This window comes from Numida meleagris, chromosome 16 (genome assembly GCF_002078875.1).
Source record: "Numida meleagris isolate 19003 breed g44 Domestic line chromosome 16, NumMel1.0, whole genome shotgun sequence".
Taxonomy (NCBI): Eukaryota; Metazoa; Chordata; class Aves; order Galliformes; family Numididae; genus Numida; species Numida meleagris.
In genome coordinates, this window is record NC_034424.1 from 2,300,194 (window position 1) to 2,321,840 (window position 21,647).

Consider the following 21,647-nt stretch of genomic DNA (forward strand, 5'->3'; position numbering starts at 1 on the left):
TTTCCCCGTGCTCCCTGCTGCTTCACCAGACTTCCACTGAGTGTGTGGTACGTGCAATCCAGGATGAGCTGAGATTGTGGTGCTCAGAAAGCAGCACCAGGCAGATAGCAGGATGCTGGTGCCAGCTGCAGCGGCAGCTCTTATGCTGTAACAGCGAGTGACAAGCTCGTTACAATTAATCTTGAGGGAATAAAAGACAAGTTCAGGAGTACTCGTGGTGCTGCTTAATTATAAAGCCATTGCCAGTAGCTGGAGTCATAGAAGTGTTTCTTTTCTGAATGCCAATGCAGGACTGAGAACTGGGAGTCCATTCTTAGCAGTCAGAAATTGCTGTTCGCAGCGTGAAGTGGAAAGTGGATCAGAGCACCCTGACATTCGCAAGCGCTGCATGTGACCCGCACCGTCAGGCTTCAATTTGGTTTGGAGCAATCTCCCACCAAAAAGCAGCGCACCCAGAGGAAGCGTTTGAAGTACAAACTACTGCCGCCTCATCTGTTAAGCATCAAAGCCAAACTGTCCAAAACTCATCACGTGGTTTCTGCCCATCCCGAGCTGTACTGCTGGAGGGATTTCTCCCTGAAAACTTGGTGCGGTTACAGCCAGGATAGTTTTCGGGCGGCAGAAAAGTGTGAGGTTATCTTGGGAGCAGCGAGTCTGCAAATCCCAATCAGCCAGGAGGAAAACGACATCCTGGCAGCTTCATTTCTGCAAACAGTGGGCTGCGGGGCTTCCAAGCATTCTGCTGTGGGGCAGTCTGCCTTGCACAGCCCTGGTCCTGCTCTGCGGCCACACGTTGCCCATCCCCAGGCTTGAAGTAAACTCAGATTGATGGTCAGAGCTCTTTCCATCTTTATCTCCCACTGAACTGAGCGTTAGGCCGGGCTGACAGCCCCACTTTGTTAATCTCCAGGCCCTGCTGAAGGTCACCCTGTCACGCACTCATCCCACTCTATAAATACACATTTGATTCATTGTCTCACGTCCCTTCCATCACGGGGAACAGGAGCGGTGGATCAGCCACCGCCAATCCCTCCCTGCGGGGATGTGAGTCACCGCCTCGGCGCTGCCACTTCCACCCCGGCAATAATGGTGATTTATGCTCCAAAAAGTGTCAAGGAATCGCATTCAGGGCTTTAAATTGCCACTGGGATGTGATGGCTGACGGCTGGGCTGGGGTGAAGCCGGCGCATTCACAGGGGGCTGGGGCTGCCAGGTGTCCCCGAGGTGTTAGGGGTGGCCACGGGTCGCCATGCTCAGTGGGGAGGAACTGTTTCCTTGATCGGAAAATGCTTCAGCCCAGAGGGAACCAGAGCTTCCCAGAGGGTTAATGGGATGCACCGGGGTTGCAAAGAGCATCCCATATTAGAATCACAGCACGGCTGGGTTGGAAGGAACCATAAACCACCCAGCCCCACCCCTGCCGTGGTTGTGCCACCCAGCTCAGGCTGCCCAGGGCCCATCCACGGCCTTGGGCACCTCCAGGGATGGGCACCCACAGCTCTGGGCAGCAGTGCCGGGGCCTCACCGCCCCCTGAGGAAAGGATTTCTTCCTTAAGCATTATATTAATATATTAACCATACTCATATTAAGCACTGCAACGTGCTTTCTGAGTTGCCACAAGGGTTAAAAGCCACGCCGTGGAAAATAAATAAACGAATCCCTCCGGTGCCTCGCCTTTTCCGGCTCTCCTACGGAATGAATGGGGCAAAAAAGCAACCAACCACCCCCGGCGGCGGAGGGGCGTGGTTTGCAGGGAGGGGCGTGGTTTGCAGGGAGGGGGCGTGGTTTGTAGGGAAGGGCGTGGTTTGCGCGTGGGGGCGTGGCCTAGCGCATTGGGCACGTGACGCGGTAACGTGGTGACGTCAGACGCCGGCTGGGAGCGGAGGGTCGCCATGGCGAGCCAGTCGCAGGGCATCCAGCAGCTGCTGCAGGCCGAGAAGCGCGCTGCCGAGAAGGTGGCCGAGGCCCGCAAGCGTGAGTACGGCCCCGCGGGAGTGGGGCAGCGGCCTGTGGGGCTCCGGTGCGGGGGAAGCTCGGCTCGGGTCGCCTCAGGCCTCCCGCGGTGGCTCCCGAGGGCTGCGCGTTGGGCTAGGCCTCAGCGTGCGCGGAGCCGGGCCCGGCAGCTGTAGGCCTGAGTGCGCCCTGACTGCACCCGGGGGCGAGGTGGTCTCCAGAGGTCCCTTCCATCCCCTGTGGTTCTGTTAGCTAAGGGAGGGAGCGTCTGGCTGTAGAGATCCTTTGTAGCCTTTACTGGGCTTTCCCAATTCAAGCATGCTTTCTCGTTTTGTCGTGGATGGGCCCTGGGCAGCCTGAGCTGGGGGGCACAACCACGGCAGGGGTGGGGCTGGGTGGTTTATGGTTCCTTCCAACCCAGCCGTGCTGTGATTCTAATATGGGATGCATGGAAGCATTCTGCCTTGTGCTTTTAGCTGCTGGCAGCGTTGTGTGGAGCTGATTGTTGGGGCTGACCCTGCCGATAACTCTGAAGAGGAGGGTGTGGTGGCAACTTCACAAGGGAAGTTCATAGCCCATTGCTTCTCTCCATTGCGCAGCTGGACTGAGACAAAATTGAAATTGCCCGTTCTTCCTGCTGTGCTGTTTGGGATCATCCTGAGATGCTGCATGCTCCCATGAGCAAAGCCAGATCTGCAGGTTGTCTTGTATCTGCTGGATGAGAGAACATCTGGAGTTCTGGCTGGTGGTAGCTCATTGCTCAGTGAGGTTGACAGTGGCTGCAGTAATAGCTGTGCATCCGGCAGCTGGAGCAGTGTGGGGAAACAGGCTGTCGGTGCTTTCTTTCCTTTATGTCATATGGTGTGTTCTTTGGAAACAGGAAAGAATCGGAGGCTGAAGCAGGCAAAAGAAGAAGCCCAGGCAGAGATTGAACAGTACCGCCTACAGAGGGAGAAGGAATTCAAAGCCAAGGAAGCAGCGGTTAGTTTGCTAGATCACTGGCTCTTACTGTCCTGCTCCTTAGCCCTGATTGTTGCCCTCAGAGTGGAACATGTTGCCAGAGGTCTACTTCCCTAACCCTTCTGCTGATACATAGTCACATGTTGGAGAGCTTGGTGGAAATAAATCAGTGTGGTATGTTTCATCTCAAGAGCTGGAAATATCAACTGGCAATGAATTAACTTAATAAACTTCCATACTCCCTGGTGCCCTGATAGGTTTCAGCCTCCCCAGACCTGCTCTGTGCAGCAGTGTCAGAAAACTCCAAATTCCTTCCCTGACAGGCTGGTTCCTTCGATGCTAACTTGGTAGAAACTTACTTTGGAGACACAGCTCTTCCTGAAGAAGTTGTAAGGCTTGTGTTCCACTCAGCAGTCTTGCTTGCTGTGTCCTATTTTCCTTTTATTTTGAGTAAGAAGAGTTGTTCCTCAAAAGTGCAGAACCGAGGGCCCCTTTCCAGGTGAGGGCTCTAGTGCAGGTGGAGTGTTTCCACTTGCTGTGTATCCCTGCCACTTCTGAAATCTTCAGAAATTGATCTGGCAACTGTGCTCTCTGTCCCTCTTCTGGTTAGCACACCATGTCCTCTGTTCTCTTGCATAATTGCTTTCATGCCAGTCAGTGTAGATTAGTATTTTTAAAATCCTTTGTTAGCTTGGTTCACTAGGTGTGTGGTACCGAGCCATTCCAGGCTGAAAAGTGGTCTTCACTGCTTGGCAGCTGGTTCTATTTTACTTATTTTTCTCTAAATAAGGAAGTTTTTGAATTCAGTCCCAGGGTATTGCTTGTCTCAGCTGTTCCATGCCTGTGTTTTCCCCACTTATAACAGGCTTTCTCTCTGCCCTTGCTTACTGATCAAGGAAGACATTGTAAGCTATAAGGGACTCCTTGGTATGCACATTACCTGGACCACAGTCATATCTAGGAGTCAGATTTTTTGAAAGATTCTCAAAGTATGGGAACAACCAGTGATCTGAAGGCTGAGGTCAAACTAAAACACAAGTACTACTTTATCTATGCTATCTGCAATAGTAGTGCACAGGGGTTCCCAGTTTCAGTCACCAGTACAGCAGGACATTCACTTCAGGCATTCCTCGGAAGCTCATGCTCCAAGCATGGTAATTATTGATTAAGGGAAGATAACAGATGCAGGCTGCTGGTGATAAACTAGGACAAGTTTCCTGGGAAGTCTGAGAGGACAATCCAGGTGTACTCCTATTTCTTCCAGCGCAGTTCTTCCCTCAACAAAGATAGTTGAGATGCACCGAGGCCGTACAGAACACCAAAGCACAGAACCAGTCAGCGTTTTCTTTGGCAAACAGCTTGCCTGAGAGCTTTCTCTTCCCTTTGCTGTTTGTAGGCACTTGGATCTCATGGCAGCTGTACTACTGAAGTCGAGAAAGAGACCCAGGAGAAGATGAGCGTAATCCAGCAGAACTTCCAGAGGAACCGTGAGGTGGTGCTCTCCCAGCTGTTGTCTCTGGTGTGTGACATCAAACCTGAAATCCATGTGAATTACCGCATCAATGGGTAGTGCTGGAAGAGGGAATAAGCATATGAGGAATGCTGGCAGTAACGTTTGAGCTGCAGGTGGAATGTACAGCTCGTAGCCATACCTTAACTGTTCCTCTTGTAAAGGTGTTAATTATTTCAGTGAGTTGTAGGCCATTAGTATTTTGTTGACTTCTGTTAGTTTCTTTCTTGACGTAGATTGAGAGCTTATCCAGACATAAATGGTCATGTCTCAAATCCGTGCTAAGTTATTAAGTGTATATTCGTGTTGGCACATTAATGCTCCCTGTTTGCTGGATAGTGTTCAAAGAGAGACTGTCCTCTGAGAAACAAAAAGGGGAAGGAGATGCTGACCTGAGTCAGTAATCTGGACCTCTGTATTCTTGTTCGCTGAAACGCATTTTTTGGTGTGTTGTTAGCATTTGTGCAAGGTTAAATTCCAAAAGAATTCTCTGGCTGTACAGTACTGGCTGATAATTTTCAGGTGCTTGAGTTTCTCTGTACTGAATATTGTCTGTATATTCTGCTGTTAGCTTGGGTTACAAGTCTGGCACTATGACACTTGAAAGTAAAAACCTCTATTTAACTCCAAAGTCTCTTTAATCAGTCTTCTTGTAACAACAAAATTGTTCTGAGAGCACCAGCAGGACTCACTGTTGCATGAAGAGTCTGGACTCTGAAGAATGAATATCAGGTATTAATAAGAGAGCAAGAAATAAAACAAATGTCTGAAGGTCACAGCAGGTAAGTTTAAAATCCATTACAGATCTCCTCCTCTTGGCTCCAGTCTGATGCTTTACCTGCCAGGTTGTTCCGAAAGCCTTCAGGAACAAATGTTCTTTGGACTATTAGGAGAAATAAAATGTTGCCAGTTCAATAGTATAGTTTGATAGCCAGGCACTGTGCAGTAATTATCCTTCCCTGGTGGCTGCTTGTTTATACCAAGGTCATGTAGCATCCTGCTATTCCCAGGAACAGTGTGAAATAAGTGTTAGGGCCATCCATGCCTCACTTTCTAGCTCTTTAATCAAGAACGCACACAAATACATCATGAGCTTTCGTGTTCCAGCAGTTTATTCCACCCCAGCGGAATATTAAAATATAGCTTTGCTTTTTTTAAGTTCAGTTTAAGACTTTTTGCAAAAGAAGAGACCTCGATCAGCATGACGTGGATCAGACCTGCGATTCATGCAGTTAACAGGCTGAGGAGGAAACCTTGATGCTGTTCCTCAGTCAAAACATCCTGTATTTCTGCAGACCTTCAGCACAGCATTGAAAAGCCTCTCAGACCCGCAGGGTAAGATTGCAAATGGGAGGGAGGAAAGCAAAATGGATGGAAGCCTTAATAAAAGAACAGGTATGTGCCTGCAGTTGTGCAGTGCTATGAAAGAGAATGCTGTGGTGTCTCCAGTAGTAATATTTTATGTTAGCATACTGTAGTTCTTAAAGGATCTTGTTAGGAATTGAGGCTATTAAATGGGTTGTAAAACTGAAACAAAAGCTCCTGTGAAGTAGAATCTGTCAGGCTGGGAAAATGCCAGGTCTGTGCAAGGAGAACAAGATCAAAGCACTTTTTAATCAGACTCATCTAATGGCTGGAGAGGTGCTATGGCCTCATAAAAGGTTGCAGCCACGCTAATTCTAGTCTGTCCTTTGGAGATGAAACAGTTCCTCCTGTTGAGAACAGGTGGTCAGGCTGCAGCACGTTGGTACTTGTAAAACTCCTCCTAGCTCCAGGCTGTAATTAGCCACTCCATCCAGTTTGTTTATCAGTAAAAGGAGACTTACTTTGTCTGGAACAGGCACATCACGTGCCTCCACTTTCTCATAGTTCATAAGTTTCCCTTTGTTAAATGTACACTCTCTGTTCTTGCTCTCTAGAGTAAGGAAGAGCCGTAAGGAAAGAGCGTGTAAAATTCTCCCCAGATTGTTCCCTCTCTGGCAAAGCAGGAGGTGAAAACCTTCCCTTTAAAACATGCAGAAGTTTTGATGCTTGCAAGAATATCAATTTTCTGTAACGGTTTTCCTGAAATTTAACTGTTGGGAATGACCTGGCTGTATAAATTCACACCAAAACAAGCGTTTCCAATTACTGCACACCGGGAAATCTGGCTTTGTTTGTGGTCTAGATAAGTTGCTTTAAATTGAAGTTCTTTAATCTTGCAATGAGGTGTTCTGGGAAAGGAGGCCTTATGTGCCTAAGCCAGACTGTGCTGAAAATGCTCTGCAGAGAACAATTTTACTCTGGCACAGGTATGGTGACTCAGTTCCTTTCCTCTGTGGTCTGATTTTTTTAGTCTTCCACCTGTTCTGAAACAAGTTTCATTAATAAGTGTAAAACCTACCCTTGTTGCGAGAACAAACCTGTCTCCAAAGCCCCACTGCTGCTCTGCCTGCATTGTCCCTGCCAGACGTGACCCTAAATGTAGGTGACCCTAGATGTAAAGAGATGTAGCTTGCCCTTGTACCTCAGAAAGGGCCCAGAAGCTGCTTTAAGCATATATAAAACTGTCTGATTCTTTTCCTTTGAGTTCTAACCCCTGGAAATGCAGACACATTGCCATCCCACTCAGTCCTGGTGCCGTATGGAGGTAAAAGAGTGTTCAGCACTTGCGTCCTGTTCTGTTCATGCAATGTCAAGTGAGTGACTGTGGCTGTTTTCTTGCGGTTCAGATTGCAAATCAGCATTTTCCTGGGCTGAAATGGGCACGTTAGGAGATGAACACAGCACCGTTTGGTACCGGTCACGTTCAGGTTCATCAGCAGCAGTCTGAACTTGATTTTTGTGGGATTTCTTTTCAGACACGATGCATATTTTGATAGCTGATGTTTTTCATTTCTAAAATACCACTGAGAAGATCTGTCATCTGTACCATGGGGAAAGCAGCAGATGGACAAATGGCTTATTAACACCGAAATACCAGCGTCATCTGGATGGCTTAACATGCAGTACAAGGTGCAATTAGGACACACATTTGTGCTGCTTGAAGCCAGAGTTCAATTTTCAAGGCTTGCTTGTGCTGACGGCGCTTGCTCCCCGCTCAGCTTGCGGTGCTCAGCCTGAAGGTCAGCATCTCCTTCTCTCTGCTGCCTGTTGCAGAAGTGCTCCAGATAAAGATCCTCCTGTCTGGTGCAGGCAAACTGGAAAGGACTGGGCAGTGGCCCCTGTGGGCAAGTGGAATGTGATCTTCAGTTGTTGCCCAACACCACCAGGGGTTCTTGCACTGGTGCAGGGTAAGACAGAAAAGCCTTGAACCAGCTGATGGCAGCTGGGGCTTTGGCTTCAAAGTCTCAATAGAAAAGATTATTGATAACCCTCAAGATCAATGTCTTGTTGGGGGGGGGGGGAAGCAGTTCGCCAAAATATTCCAAGAAAGAAGGTGAGTCTCATCTTTCTTTGAGGCTGAAAGGAGATGGCACTAATTTCTTGCAGAAAAGATTGTATCTCAAGTCAGGCATAGGGATAGAAAATAAATAGGTATTAAATTACATTTGGCTGTTGCAAAGTAATCTAATAAAGCATCTGCTGAATCAATAGCCAAATCATTATCCAAGGCACACAGCAAGCATCCTTTTTTTCTTCTTAAATTCGAAGCACAAGGAAGAAGGTTTTTGCATTACCATATTAAAAAGAAGCATAGTACTTTACGTCTGCCTAGGAAAAAAAGCGAAAAGAGCCCTGCTTTATGCAAGTGTCATTTTTCTCGTTTGAAACATGTATTTTAGGAATATTGTGAAATAAAGAGTTTGCATTTCATGACTGGTGGATCTGTCAGCTTTGCTGAGCTGCTTGACAGAAAGCAGTCTGCAAAAGAAGGCTGCGTGCAGGGAGAGGGGGAAGGCAAGACGAGGCTTTCAGCAGTTTTATTCACCTAATTAAGGCTCATTGGGGGGAAGAAAAAACCAACAAGCTGATGGAGCAGTTACCTGCTGAAAATGCAGTTTCATTGAATAGAATGAGATCTGCTGTGTTGGCTGCTCACAGCTGCAACTTGCATGGCAGAGACTGCAGCTGCTGTTGCAAACAGAGCAGAGCATCCCTGGAATCACGTTCTCTGTAATATATTCATTAATGCAGTGTGATGGAATAGGGAGTAGAGTTATAATGTATTTCCAGGACACCAAGCTGGGAAGAGATACAAGCGGTACAAAGAGTTGAATTACAATTTAAAATGATCTTGAGGAATGGGCTAAATGATCTAAAACGGATAGCGTGAAACTCCCCAAAAGAGAAGTGCAAAACTGAACTAAAAGTGAAATGAAGTGCACAAAACAGCTAAAAACCTCTGCACAGCTCTGAGGAAACGAGGAGAATTTGGGTAAACCCCCAGACACGGAGCTGGCCAGTGCTTTAGTTTTGAAATGAAGTCGCCACGCTACAGCACAGCAATCCAAGCGTCTTGTGGTGGATGCAGGCAAGAGAGATTTGTTGTGGTCTTCTTTGGAAGAGCTCTACTTGCAGGGCATGGGTTCTTTGCTCCTCGCTTTGCAGATGGGGCAGTTCCAGAGGGCATCAGCTGTGCTGCGTGCTGCAGCAGGAAGGCTAGGACCCTGCCAGCGCCCTGTGTCTGCTTTACAGGCAGGGAGTTCCTGATTTCTTGTTCCTTTTCTTAGCTTTCCAAACACCTTCCCAGTTTACTGATTGACTTTGTGTTTGCTTTGCAACTGCAGTACTTGGTGTTGGTTTCAGAGGGCTGGATTTCTATTTTCTGGCTGCTCTGGTGGGACCATTAATAGGAGGAACAGGAATGCTGCAGGCATGTCTTAGCACTTCAGAAGCACTGATACAAAGACATCTGTGCAATGCCTAACTTGTTGGCAAGCCCGAGTATACAATATACACGCTGTTGATTGAAATAAGTTACTCACTGAATGTGGTACTGGCTGTTCTGTAATGAGATGAGCGAGCTCAGGGAGGTGGGTGGCTGCAGACCTCAGTGAACACCTGCATTTGGGTCATTTTTTTTGCACCCTCCCACCTTGGCGGGGTTTGCTGTGTTGGTAAGACAAGGCGATGCCAAGCACAGTGCGTACATAGAGGCACTCCTTGCTAAGCCAGGGGTGCGTGCTGTGTGTAATTAGGGCAGCTGCTCCCAAGCTTGTTGCCCCCACAGAGCTCTGCCCCGGGCGCTTTGCAGGGAGCTGACGGTGTTCTTTCCTAGCACTTGGGTCGCCCAATTCCACCATGCGTGGGCAAGAAGGAGGAAGCAAAGCCAGATCTGGTGAGGAGTGCTTGCAAAGAACGCAGTGCCTGGCATGGGTGGAGATGGGAGCTGGGCCTCGAGCTACCGACGCCGGTGAGAAGATGGATCTGATCTTTTCAGTACCTGGGTGATGTTATGTGTGAGCCACCAGCTCCCAGGGAAACGAGCTCCCACGTGGGTCAGCGGTTTGGAGGCGGTGCTGCTCCCCGTGCAGCCACGTGATTTAATGAACGCATTGCTCAGCAATGTCTGGAGCCAGGAGGATTGCAGAAGTTCAGCCCTCACAAAGCAGAGCGGGGTTTTCTCCAGGAAGTGTGCACAGATGTTGCAATGAAGCATGGTGGGGTTTGTTATTCTTTTTTTAACTGTTCACTGGCGGTTGCTCTGATATTTGATTGACTCAGTTCCCCGCCTCTGGGGTCCCTCCAGCTTTGCTGTGAGCCCCAGGGAGGTGAACCCCAGCCTTCTCCCTCATGCTGTCTCCCAAGCCTATCTCTTTTGGCCTAGAAACCAGTGCTTTGGGAGGATCTGTCTGGCTGTGAATCCCATCCTGCTTCCTTTCTCTGCAGCGCGGTAACCAACAGGAAACTCCCTCTGCCCTCCGTATCAGAGCAGCCTCCTGTTGAGAGCTGGGCTGCAGTTCCCAGCCCGGTACCTCCACCTCTCTGTGCCTTGCTGTGACCATTTGCTCAACCTGGAGCAAGTTGAGCAAGTGGTCAACTTTGCTCACCCCTTCGGATTCCTCCAGCCCCGCCGCTGATGCGTGGCTCTGACTCAGGTATTCACCGCGACTCATTTGGTGCAACTTCGGGATGTGTGCTCACTGAACCCTGGCTGATGGAGAAGGAAGAGCAGAGCCTCCTGACCGTGCCCCTGCTCCATCCAAAGCCCCACTTCAGTGCAGCTGTGGACCCCTGCCCTCCGAAAGGCAACCCCAGCTCCTGCAGCGGTGTCTGTCCCCGATGGGGAAGCAGGTTTGAGGAACTTTAGAGGGTTAAAAGCCACAGCTCTGAAATGAGCCTGGGGGAAAAGTCACATGCACCAGGGAGGTTTTGCAAGTCGGTGCTTGTGGCGCGGGGTGATGGGAGCAGGGAGCACGGAGCTGCGTGCAGCTCGCCTGCGCTGTGTGTCCCAGCAGCGGGACCTCTCCAACCTGCAGGGCCCAGCGGTGAGCGGCGTGGGGCAGTGAGGAGGAGGAAGGAGCCGAGTCTGTGCCCCGGGAGCACAGCTGGATGAGGTACGGCTCTGGTGGGCTCTGTTAACACAGCAGTGGGGCTGGGTTGGCTGGGGCTTGGAGGGGTCTGTAGGGAGGAGGAGGCAAAGGGAATGGCTTTGAGTTAAAATCAGAGGTGAACAAAGACACGGAGCCCTGGGGAGCGCAGGCGGGGAAGGTTTGAGGGGCCAAGCTCCATGCACGGGAGCAATAAGAGGCAATGGAGCCATGTGAGGTCTGTGCTGCACAAATGGTTTGAAGCAATGCTGCTGTTGTCTCTGGGCTCGGCTGTGCTGGGGAAGGCGGTGGCTTCAGGAGCTGCCCTGGATGCTCCCACGGGACTCAGCACTTCCGAGGTGCCTGGGACAGAGAGCCCTGCTTCAACTGTGACTCAGTGTGACAGCTTGTAATTGGGTTTCCCTTTTATCTCCAGCATTCAGAGCAAGTGCTGTGGCCATCCCCATGCACAGCACGCACCTCTTGTGCAGAGTGCACCGTGTTTGGCTCCTTCAAGCACTGAGTTTCCAGCCTTTGCAGTTTTCTTTTTTTCTTTGCAACCATGTGAACCTTTTGTGTTGCTTCCCTTGCCTCAATTTCCTGTCTGACAGTCCTTGAACTGGTGGCTATCCTGGCTTTGTGCAAAGGGGTGATTGCAGCAACAACCATTAGTTAAAAAATAAAAAGCAGCAGTCCTTCTGGAAGGAGAGCTGCTGAGATGTGATCCTGGGCAGCGTGCTCTAGGTGACTCTGGACAAAGCAAAGGGGTTGGACTGGATGATCCCAGGGGGGTCCCTTCCAACCTCAACCATTCTGTGAGATCGACGAGAGATCCCCAAACCAATCTCCTGGTGCAAACACAAGGGGGAGTTGAGGTTAAAATTAAATGATAGCTTTGGCAGCAGAGTCACGCGAATGTAAGATAAGTGAACTTCAAAGTCTTCCATGCGCTTGGTTTGAATAAACCACCCACAAGTCCTTGCAGCATTCCCTGGCAAACCCATGGGAATGGCAGCTGCTGCGGGGGTGAAGATGAGCAGAGCTCCCCATGTTGCTTCCTGCCCTGCTGCTGCTCACCTCTGCTCGGGTGGGTGCGTAGCTCTTCCTTATCTGCACCATTTCCTTCCTGCCATGGGGAATTCCTCTGCTGTCACAAACAGGAGTCCTTTCTGTTCCCTGACCAATTCTTTACAAAATATGAATATTTAAGGACATTGGAATAATGTAAGAGATATCTAGGGATAACTTGCTCATCTTCTGGCAAAAAAAAAAAAAAAATCAAGCAAAAGGAGAGCCTGTGCATATTGCACTGTTAGCACCTGCCTGGTGGTAACATCACAGAGCTCTCTGCTCTCACCCTTTACTTGCTGTCTCTGAATGTTTTTTTTCTTCCTCTTTTCAGGGCTAGAAAATGCTGCCTTGCTCATGGAAGGCAGAATCTCAAGGAAGTCGCCAGTGGGAGTCTGAGTGAGGATTTCACAGCCTGGTCCCCAGCGAGGAGAGCGAGCTGCCTGCTGCCTGGGCACTGTGAGATAAGGGAGATCCAGGGAGCGCCAAATCGCTGACACTACGGCACAGAGTTCTTAAGGAGCGGTGCCTTCAGCATGGCCTACAAAAGCCAAGCTGGTGGGATGGAGAAAAACAGCTCGCTTTCCTCCATCCTCTATTGTAAGAGTGATTTAAAGGAAGGATCCCTGCAGTGGGTGAAAGGTAAGCGAACAAGGTTGGACCAGAGGGCTGAAGCAGCTCTTGTTGCCCCAGCAGAGGTCACAAGCTGAGCCCCTCTGCAGATTTTGGGTATCTGAGCTTGGTACTCTGTAGACTAAGCCAAGCAATTTGACCATAGCCATGGAGAACAGCAGAGCCCAGCCCAAGGGCTGAGGCCATTTGTTTTCATTCTTGCTTCATACTCATCACCTCCACTGCTTAATCTGGGGATTAACCTCAGCAAGAAAAGTAGGACGCTATTATCCTGGAGATTCTAGATGCGTCTGTTCTTCCCTTCTTGACTTGATGCAGTCACACCCTATTGTAATGCAGTTGCCTCAGTTAACTTGGCACCTCCTGTACCTGAGCAGTGAAGAGATGCTGAGGATGGAGGATGAAAGCAGAAGAGAAGGGAAGGGTGAGTGCACGCTGCCCTTGGGCCAGCACTGAAGCCTGGAGAAGCACTGCACACTGTGCCATAGGGGCAGCCCCGAGGCATGGGGCTATCCCCAGAGCTGCGGAGAGGAAGGAAAGCTGGATGAAACATGTTGGTGAAACAGGATCCCATGTGAACACACCACTTTCTTGGCCCCAGTCTCCTCCTCTTGGCATAGCTCAGCTTGTGTAAGCTCTAGGGGAGCGCGATCCATTCAAAGCACATCGTGGCAGTCTGTGTTATCAGCCATCCCTTTGCCACAGGCTCTTGAGCTGCAGGGATTAAAACCCGCACCAGAGCTGTGCTGCTGACCTCTCTGGGCTCTTGCAGAACCCCGCAATGGCCAGGTGCTCATGGTGCTCAGCGTGGACAACACCTGCTCGGCTGCCTCCTTCGACATGGAGCTTTGTGCAGAGAAACTCCAGTCCCTGGGGGTTCAGGTAAGCACCTCACATCTCATCTCCCTTGGCAGCCCATAGGAGTGAATGCAGGTTGTGTTGACACCATTTGCACCCAGATCACAGGGAGCTTTTTTTATTAATTTCTTCTCTCCTTTTTTTTTTTGGTGTAAGGGTGGTTTGTTTCAGTTTAATTTCAGTCTATTCCTCATTGACTTCAAGACAACTGTAATGACCTTGGCTTAAACTTCCGTGAAGAAAGCCATTCTGTGCAGGTTCAGCTGAAGAGCATAAAAGCACTCTGATGTGCTAGAACATCCCTGGGACAATCTGTCTCATCTTGTCCTTTGCCATAAAAACACGCTTTTCTCTTGTGACTTTCCCTGCCCTTTTTTCCAGGGAGATATCACTCACTGCAAATGAGGCAGCACGCAGCGTTCTGGTCAGTGACAGCCACAGGGATGAGGCTGGAGCTGGGCCTGTGCCCTCTGGGCACGTTGGGTCTGCGGTGCAGGCTGGGCCCCACCAGATCTGTCTGAGCTGTTCTGATGGAGCTGAGGGCCCGGTGGGGCTGGGGAAAGGCTGTGCCCCAGAGGGCAGTGGGGATAACCCTAACCCTGAGCTGCTGGAGCTCAGGGGGCACTGGGACACCGCTCTCAGCTGTAGGGTTGGGGTTGGCTGGTGCTGTGCGGAGCTAGGGGTTGGACGCAATGATCCTTTGGGTCCCTTCCTATTCAACTTAATGCATGAGTCTTGCCCCTGGTTCCCTGAGCAGGCGGCAGCGGGCGAGTGGAGGAGGCTGATCGAGGAGGCGGTCCTGAAGCCCGAAGTGAGGCGGTACCTGTTCTACAACTCCAGGGCGTTCCAGATAGCCATTGCTGTGGTAAGGACGCTGGGATCTCCCTCCATTTTCCTGGCTTCTTTTGTTTTGTTTTTAATGTAAAGGCTGAGTTTGCTAGTCCTTGGCATCCTCCTTGAGCCCCGTGTCCATCATTGGAGCGCTCCTGTAGCTGAGCATCACCCTGAGTGCTCTGACATAGGAGCTTTCTAAAGAGAGGAACTATCACAAGTGTTATCAATGTTCCTCAGTGAGTGCGTTTCTTACCTAAATGGAAGAACTCAATTGAAAGTGTTCCTAGGTATGAATCATCATTAATAGTTCAGTTTGTCTTTGGTAACTTTTTATAATAAACTAGTTCTCAGTCCTTCTAGACTCTTCTCTCCTCCATTTATTATTGCAAAGAGCTCACGTCCTTCCTCACCCTCTGAAAATCCCAGGCGACTTAATTAATTTATGGCAAGGTCTTTTCTCCCCTCGACTTTTCTCACTTCTGCAGTTTTATGAGCACCATCCATCTCTCTCTGGGTTCTCACAGATTTTCTACATGTCTCTCTGGACAAACATTTACACCACGGTCCAGCTCTGCTCCTTTGGGCGCTACTGGGAGGCCAGCGTGCTGGTGACTCTGGCTGCGGTGGCTGTCACTGTGGTTGTGGTCCTGGTCATCGACCACCGCCAGAGGAAGGTGAGCTGACCCAGGGAGCGCGGGGAGTGAGTTCCCTCCCATTGAAGTATGGGTCCTGCAGCTTTGCAGCACGTCCAAAGGAGGGCAACAATGCTGGTGAAGGGTCTGGAGCATAAATCTGATGAGGAGTGTCTGAGAGAACTGGGGTTGTTTAGTCTGCAGGAGAGGAGGTTCAGGGGAGACCTCATCACTTTCTACAACTCCCTGAAAAGAGGTCGTAGTGAGGTGGGGACTGGCCTCTTCTCTCGTGTAACAGTGACAGGATGGGAGGTTGAGATGAGTTGTGCCTGGGGAGGTTCACGTTGGATATTAGGAGTTGTTTCATCTCCAAAAGAGTGGTAATGCATTGGCACAGGCTGCACGGGGAGTGGTGGAGTCAGTGTCCCCGGAGACGTGGCAGTGAGGGACATGGTTAGTGCGGATGGGTTGGGATTGGATTTGGTGACCTTAGTGGTCTTCTCCAGCCATAATGATTCTGTGTGGATGCCCCATCCCTGGAGGTGCTCAAGACCAGATTGGTTGGGGCCCTGGGCAGCCTGGTCTAGTACCAGATCTGGAGGTTGGTGGAGCTGCCTGTGGCAGGGGGTTGGAACTTGATGATTCTTTGGGTCCCTTCCAACCCAAGCCATTCTATGATTCTGTGATGCTGTCTCCTAGATGCATATGGGGAACATGGGTAGCAGGGGGAGGACAGAGTATTTTTAGAGCAGGCTCAGAGATCTGGTTCAGGCAAGGGATGTTGCAGTTAGGTGTCATAATGCCCAGAAAGTAGGTGTGAAAGTAAGAACAAGATGCTCAAAGCGCCTGCTGTTGCTGGAAAAAAGCAACCATTGCACAGTTCTTACTCCCACGATGGTGAGCAGCCTTGAGCTGGGCCAAATTTTGCCACAGAGCATGTTAATTTTTCCTGCATTCTTTCCCAGATAAATATGAATACAGATGTGCGGCTGGCAGCTGTCAATGAATTCTTTATCAAACACAGCTTAATTCTGGGGATTACCGATGCCCTGGATGGGCCTCACGGCATCCTACAAGTATCCTTTCTGTGCAGAATTTTTCCTAGCCCCTGGGCAGCCCGATCTGGTTGGGGGGCGAGCAACCCATGGCAGGGGGTTTGGAACTGGGTGATCCTTAAGGTCCCTTCCAACCCAACTGTTCTGTGATCCTATGATGGGGAGGGCGTTTACTGGTGTAGTGATCCCTGAGGCTTTCCAAAGGGTGGGATTTCTAAGATTCTTTTCTTCCTACTGGATGGCGTGGAGAATTGGGTATTTTTCTTTTCTCATCCATAGGGATTGAGATATACCCAAAGGCCACTGGGAAGAGTCTAGGTGACTGAAGTGAAATTAGTCCTTGGGGCAGACAATTATTCCTGAAACTGTATTATGTTTACATGGCAATAATGAGTCTTATTATGAAAATCACAGAAGTGTGCCTATGGCAAAAGCAAACAACCACAGAAAAGTGGAGTCCCACTTGTGCTCTCCTTGCAGAGAGGAGCTAAGCCAGCAGCATCCGAGTGCCTCCGCTCTCAGGAGGCAGTAGGGTCTGTTGGGATAACACAAGGGGAAATGGTTTCCAACAAAAAGAGGGGAGATTTAGACTGGATATAAGGAGGAAGCTTTTTACAGTAAGGGTGGTGAGGCAGTGGCACAGGTTGCCCAGAGAGGTGGTGGTGCCCCGTCCCTGCAGACACCCACGGTCAGGCTGTTGGGGCTCTGAGCACTGATGGTGGGCCCAGATGAAGGCCTTTAAGGTCCCTTCCAAGTCAAACCATTCTGTGATTCTTAACCTGCTCGTCCCAGCTGTGGTTTGTGCACTTCAGCCCTGAGCGCTGCCTTCAGTCCTTGTCAGCCCGCATCGCGGAGCTGCGGCAGGAGCGAGAGGTAAAGGGCACAGCCTGCGGTGGCACAGCTGCCCTATGGGCTGTCGTTGGTTGGGGGGCAGTGGGCCATGAGGAGTGCGTGTTGGAGTTCCCTCCTGGGCATCCTCTGCTGAAAACTGGGAGCTGGGCAAAGTGGGAGGTGGGCGAACTGCGTCTACTGGTGCCCAGTGCGGTAGGAATGTATTTAGGCCCTGTGGTGTGAGCGTAGCTGGGTAATCAACAGTGCAGCTTTTGGTAAAGGAAAGTCGCCAAGGGTACACGCTGAAGGCAGGTGTTACTGTCTGAAATAGCTGACACCTTCAGCTGTCCTCTTGAGATAATGAGATAGCCTGGGGAATAAATAAGCACCGCACTGGGTACCTGGATGGGAATTTTGTCCTCTTGGCCTTTGCAAAGTCTCTTCCTCTTTGTGGGTGCATGGATATCTAAACAGTGCTGGCTGGTCATGGCTGCAGGACAGGAGGTGAGGGGTACAACCTGCAGATCTTGTACCTTTCTTGACTCTGGGAGGATAGTTCTGGTAGGAAATCATGCTCTTTGAGTTGTCTCCTTGCGTCCCCAAACCGTCCTTCTCCTGCAGCTGGGCTGGCGGCACAGGCTGGACCAGCTCTGTGTGGTGATGGAGGTGGCTGTTCCTGCAGCAGAGGAGACTTCGTGTGAGGAATCCCCTCTCCTATCTGGTGGGGAGAGCTTCAAAAAAGAGTCCGTGATGTGCAATGAGCTGCTCCACCTCATCCCTGAGGGCCCCCCAGAGGTAACGAGAAATACCCCTCATCAACGGGCAGAGCATCTGGGCATGTTGCCTCCAAAGCTCATCCCAGTGGGCATCACCCACGGGCTAGAACACCTGCAAACCTAGAGGTCCCCTTGTGCCTTCTCCAGTCCTGACAGCACTAAGCAGTTCATGCTTATGGCCTTGATGCTGTCTGTTTTATGGGCCAGGCATTTCCTTCTGGTCCCTATTTGGAAGAAGAAGTCTGCTAGGACCTGGTGCCCATGTCTGGGCTGAGTGCGGCCATGCTGAGCCTTCATCTCTTCCATGAAGCGTGCCCTGAAACGCTTGTGCCATGCTGAGTGACAAATGTGTCCTCATTTCCGCTCAGCAAGAAGCTTCAGAAGAGATTATTTTGATTTATTTCGCAGTTTTCTGCTTGCTGTTACTTAGTGAATTCAGTGCAGGTGACATCCCTGTTGGTAGCAGCTCTCCAGCCATCTACTGGCAAAAAAAAAAGCCAAGAGGAGGTGGTGGCAGAACAGGAGGGTCCCCGAGCAGCCTGGCTCCCAGCCACCCCCTCCCTGCAGCCCCCAGCCCTGGGCTGGCTTTGCTGCCAGCCCCCAGCCTGGCATGTCACTGTCCTGGGGGACAGCGTGCCAGCACTGCTGACCAGAAGGGGATCTGGGACAGTTATGTATCCGTCCTCGACTTCTGTCCTGATTCTGCTGGACAGGAAGAGTGTTTGAATGAGGCAGGCACTGACCCTCTCCTGCTCGTTCCAGGTGATGGCCCAGCAGCTCCTGGTGATCTTCAGTGCCTGCTACGTGCGGCTGCTGGTCAGTGGCTGGCTGCCCCGTCCCACAGCCATGGGGCACATGGAGGGCAGCAGCGTGCCCTGCCCCTGCCAGTTCATCCAGGCCTCTATGCTCAGCACAGAGCGCTGCTGGCTGCCGGGCATTGGGCTGCGGGGGGCTGCGGGGAGCAGAAGGGCAAGCACAGCAGCATGAAGAGGCAGAGGAGAGGGCTGTCACTGCTCATCCTGGACTCCTCTGGAAGAAGGATTGGAAATAGGACTCTAATAAAGCATGCAAACTTGCCATGCATTCATTACTGCTGTGCTGTAAGCCCACAAGCCATCACACTGAGGTGGGCAGGGGGGTGGTACAAACCAGGCTCTCAGACTCTGTGCTTTGGCTGATTTTACCTTCTTGGAAACAGTCTGAATGCAGAGCAAAGTCGTTGGGAGCACAGTTTGTTTTCATAGCGTACAGACTGGATTCACTGCTGGGTTGCAATGGCTCATCCATGAGCCGTGTGAAGCACCTCTTGGTGTGGAGTGCTGCTTGGAAAACCTGCTCCTGGGTCAGCATGAGGGAGTCAGGCCAGGCTTGGAGCACACAGCTCTCCAGCAGAGCCCAAGGAAGGGACAAAGCTCAGCAGCTTCCATGCTGTGTCCTGGACACCCTGGTGCCCCCACACCCCAGGGAGGGACGTGGTGTCCTCAGGGATGGATGCAGCCTCCCCCATCCACAGCGCTGGGGGGTTGCCACGGACCCTCCATTACTGCTAACTGGGACAGCTTCTCTAATTGCAGTAAGCACTCAGCAATTAACTGGGTGTTAAGTGTTGAGTAAAGCTTAACTTTACTTAAAGGAGGAGTGTGATTCCTCTTGCTAATGCACCCCAGCACCTGCCACGCTCTGGCCCTAGTGCAAGGCAGATGGTTAATGCCTTGCTTTTCCTTCCTATGCTCTTAATTAAAACATCAGTGACGAGAGACATCCCTTCCCCCCTCCCAAGGATCCAGCTGTTATTCTATGGGAAATGCTGTATGCTGGAGAGTGTACAGGGCCCCCAGGCACGCAGCTCCCTGGTACATGGTGATGTGAGGTCACAGGGATCTGCCCAGGGAGAGATGCTGCTCTGGGATATCAGTGCCGCAGTGGGGTATGGCTGCATGGCCCTGCTTTTTGCCCCAGAATAACTCACTCTGAGGGTTGCTCCGTGGGGCTGGGTGGTGGCTCTGGGGCCTGCTGGCAGCACAGGGTCCCCAGTCTCTGGGCCATGTAGCTGTGGGCTGAGGGGAATGGGACAACAGCCAGCAAATGGCAGCAATGCATCACAGGGGTTATACCAATAGCCCTCCCAAGGCTGCACAGAGCCCACCTCTGTGGGATGGGAGCCTTGCTGGGGAGGATCTGCCGGGAGGTGCTGGGCCCGTGGTCAGGTGCAGCCAAAAGTAACAGAAGAAATGGAGTTGTTCTCATGGGCTGAAGGAGAATTGTTCCAACCAGGGTCCTGGCTGTGATTCAAACCACTCCATTTTCAGATTTTCTCCCCAGGCAAGCCGAGGCTGTGAAATATGCAGCATGTTTGCCGTGCAGAAATCCCACTTATGTTCTCTTGAGGTTTCCTTACCATTGATAATTACTCAAACCGTTTTCTCTGGGGCTCAGCAAAGCTGTCCTTCCCAGCCCGCCTGCCTCGCTCTCCTCTGCATGTTTGCATCCCTGCAGCCTGGTTCCTCCTCCTCCTCCTCCTGCGGGGATGGGATATGGCTCCGTGATGCGGTCAAAGCGTGGGGAGCTGGAAGCTCGGGGAGCATCAGCTGAGCAGGCCTAAAAGCCAGCTGGATTCTGAACCCTGTTTCCTTTGGCCAGAGCAATGTGCTTCCTATCTCCAAATGCTCCTCAATGAACTGGACTCCTACCTCAGTGACCTTGCCTTGGGGCTAATGGGAAGCAGGCATTGCATCTCAGGGCACTGCAAACCCATGGCCTGGGCTGCTGTGGAAGAAAGCGCAAGACCACGGTGTGAGATAGACAGGAGATAATGTCACATGGTCTTGTTCCAGTGTTTCATGTTGTGAGGTTTGAAAAAGCTCTGATGCACAGGGCTGAAAGCTGTAATTTGGCACAGAGAGCTTTACATCAGCAGGAGTCCTGCTGTGGTCTTGTGCAGTGCCAGTGAAAGGAGAAGGTTTGAATGGACACGAATCATAGAATGGCTTGGGTTGGAAGCGACCCCAAGGATCATCAAGTTCCAACCCCCAAAAGCATGGAGCACAATCTCTGCTCTTAACACTTAATAACTCCCCGTCACATCACCAGACGTCACTGGAGCCTGCAGGAATAGGTGATGTGTGAAAAAACCCAACCCCTCAGCATTCTCCTGCTGCTGCCCTCGCAGTCCTGCCCCAAACCCACAGCCACCAACCCTCTCTGGAGGACACATTCTCCCATCACCGAATGCTTTGCCAGGACAACTGCAACTTGATGTTTCAGCAAGGAGAACTGGAGGGGTGAGCTTCTCTTCTGAGGCTTTGCTTCCCAATCCCTTGGTTTCCCCCACTCCAAAACTAATGCAGATCGGCGTTGCCCTTCACCCAAAGTGTGCCACAGATCTGGTGTGTCCCGGTGTCCTGGCTGTGCAGGCACATCCCTCTAGATGGTGCTAAGCTAAAGAGAAAAGGGTGGCCTTGGAGCGCTGTCCCGTGGTGTGCACCTCTGCACACTGGGCACCGCCAGGTCTGGGATGGAAGAACATCTCTGCTCATTGCGTGCTCCCATGCATCCGTTCTAGTGCTCTCCTATGGCTCCTGAAGATATCCCTTGAGTGAAGGTAATGAGAGCTGTTACAAGGAGCCATGTGGCCACCACAGCATGGGCTAACCGCCTGTTTTCCCAAGAGTTGGGCAACCTCAAGAGCTCACAGCCTGCTGCCAGAGCCTGCACCCCAGTGGGGGTTAGCCATGCAGGGGTCAGCAAACAGATTTTGTTTTGGATGGGCAGTAAGTATGCAACTGAATTAGAGCTATTGTTAGAACAGACTATTTAATAGCCACATTCAAGTCTATTCTTCTTCGTGCTAAGTGCAAATAGGGGAAGAGCATCCCTACTGACACTAAGAGCAGTGTAATGTAACACTGCGGGGAGAGGAGAGCTGAGCTCCTTGTTCTGCAGAGGTAAAGGTGCTTGTGCATGGTGGTCCCATTGATACACAACTCGCTGCTTTGGGAACAGTGTCATACACAGGTTTTGTTGCTCTCCAGTACAGACCTGTTGGTGTCAGCTGTGAGTGCAGCTTCTACTCATACAGCGGAGG

The 21,647-nt window shown here is 51.0% G+C and overlaps 2 protein-coding genes across 5 annotated transcripts; both read left to right on the top strand.

Annotated features, from left to right (window-relative positions):
- Positions 1,820-5,055, top strand: ATP6V1G1 (ATPase H+ transporting V1 subunit G1). Its single transcript, XM_021413909.1, has 3 exons — positions 1,820-1,975; positions 2,835-2,935; positions 4,311-5,055. The coding sequence occupies exons 1-3, from the start codon at positions 1,894-1,896 to the stop codon at positions 4,482-4,484; spliced, it is 357 nt and encodes a 118-aa protein (XP_021269584.1). The 5' UTR covers positions 1,820-1,893; the 3' UTR covers positions 4,485-5,055.
- On the top strand, positions 5,196-18,640 carry TMEM268 (transmembrane protein 268). Of its 4 annotated transcripts, XM_021413906.1 has the most exons (11): positions 5,196-10,317; positions 10,445-10,640; positions 10,826-10,903; positions 12,279-12,586; positions 13,350-13,459; positions 14,193-14,300; positions 14,794-14,943; positions 15,867-15,977; positions 16,749-16,829; positions 17,409-17,582; positions 18,326-18,640. In XM_021413906.1, exons 4-11 carry the CDS (start codon positions 12,481-12,483, stop codon positions 18,548-18,550), a joined length of 1,065 nt encoding a protein of 354 aa, XP_021269581.1. In that variant the 5' UTR covers positions 5,196-10,317; positions 10,445-10,640; positions 10,826-10,903; positions 12,279-12,480; the 3' UTR covers positions 18,551-18,640. The 4 variants fall into 4 exon arrangements, with proteins under 4 accessions (XP_021269581.1, XP_021269580.1, XP_021269583.1 ...); XM_021413905.1 differs by lacking the exon at positions 10,445-10,640 and having other exon boundaries at positions 5,196-10,444; XM_021413908.1 differs by lacking the exons at positions 10,445-10,640; positions 10,826-10,903 and having other exon boundaries at positions 5,196-10,444.

Coding starts and splice junctions, on each gene's coding strand:
- ATP6V1G1 (XM_021413909.1), top strand. CDS start 1,894: ATGGCGAGCCAGTCGCAGGGCATCCAGCAGCTGCTGCAGGCCGAGAAG. Junction 1,976..2,834: donor GGTGGCCGAGGCCCGCAAGC/GTGAGTACGGCC, acceptor CTTTGGAAACAG/GAAAGAATCGGAGGCTGAAG. Junction 2,936..4,310: donor TCAAAGCCAAGGAAGCAGCG/GTTAGTTTGCTA, acceptor TGCTGTTTGTAG/GCACTTGGATCTCATGGCAG.
- TMEM268 (XM_021413905.1), top strand. CDS start 12,481: ATGGCCTACAAAAGCCAAGCTGGTGGGATGGAGAAAAACAGCTCGCTT. Junction 12,587..13,349: donor ATCCCTGCAGTGGGTGAAAG/GTAAGCGAACAA, acceptor GGGCTCTTGCAG/AACCCCGCAATGGCCAGGTG. Junction 16,830..17,408: donor AGCTGCGGCAGGAGCGAGAG/GTAAAGGGCACA, acceptor CTTCTCCTGCAG/CTGGGCTGGCGGCACAGGCT.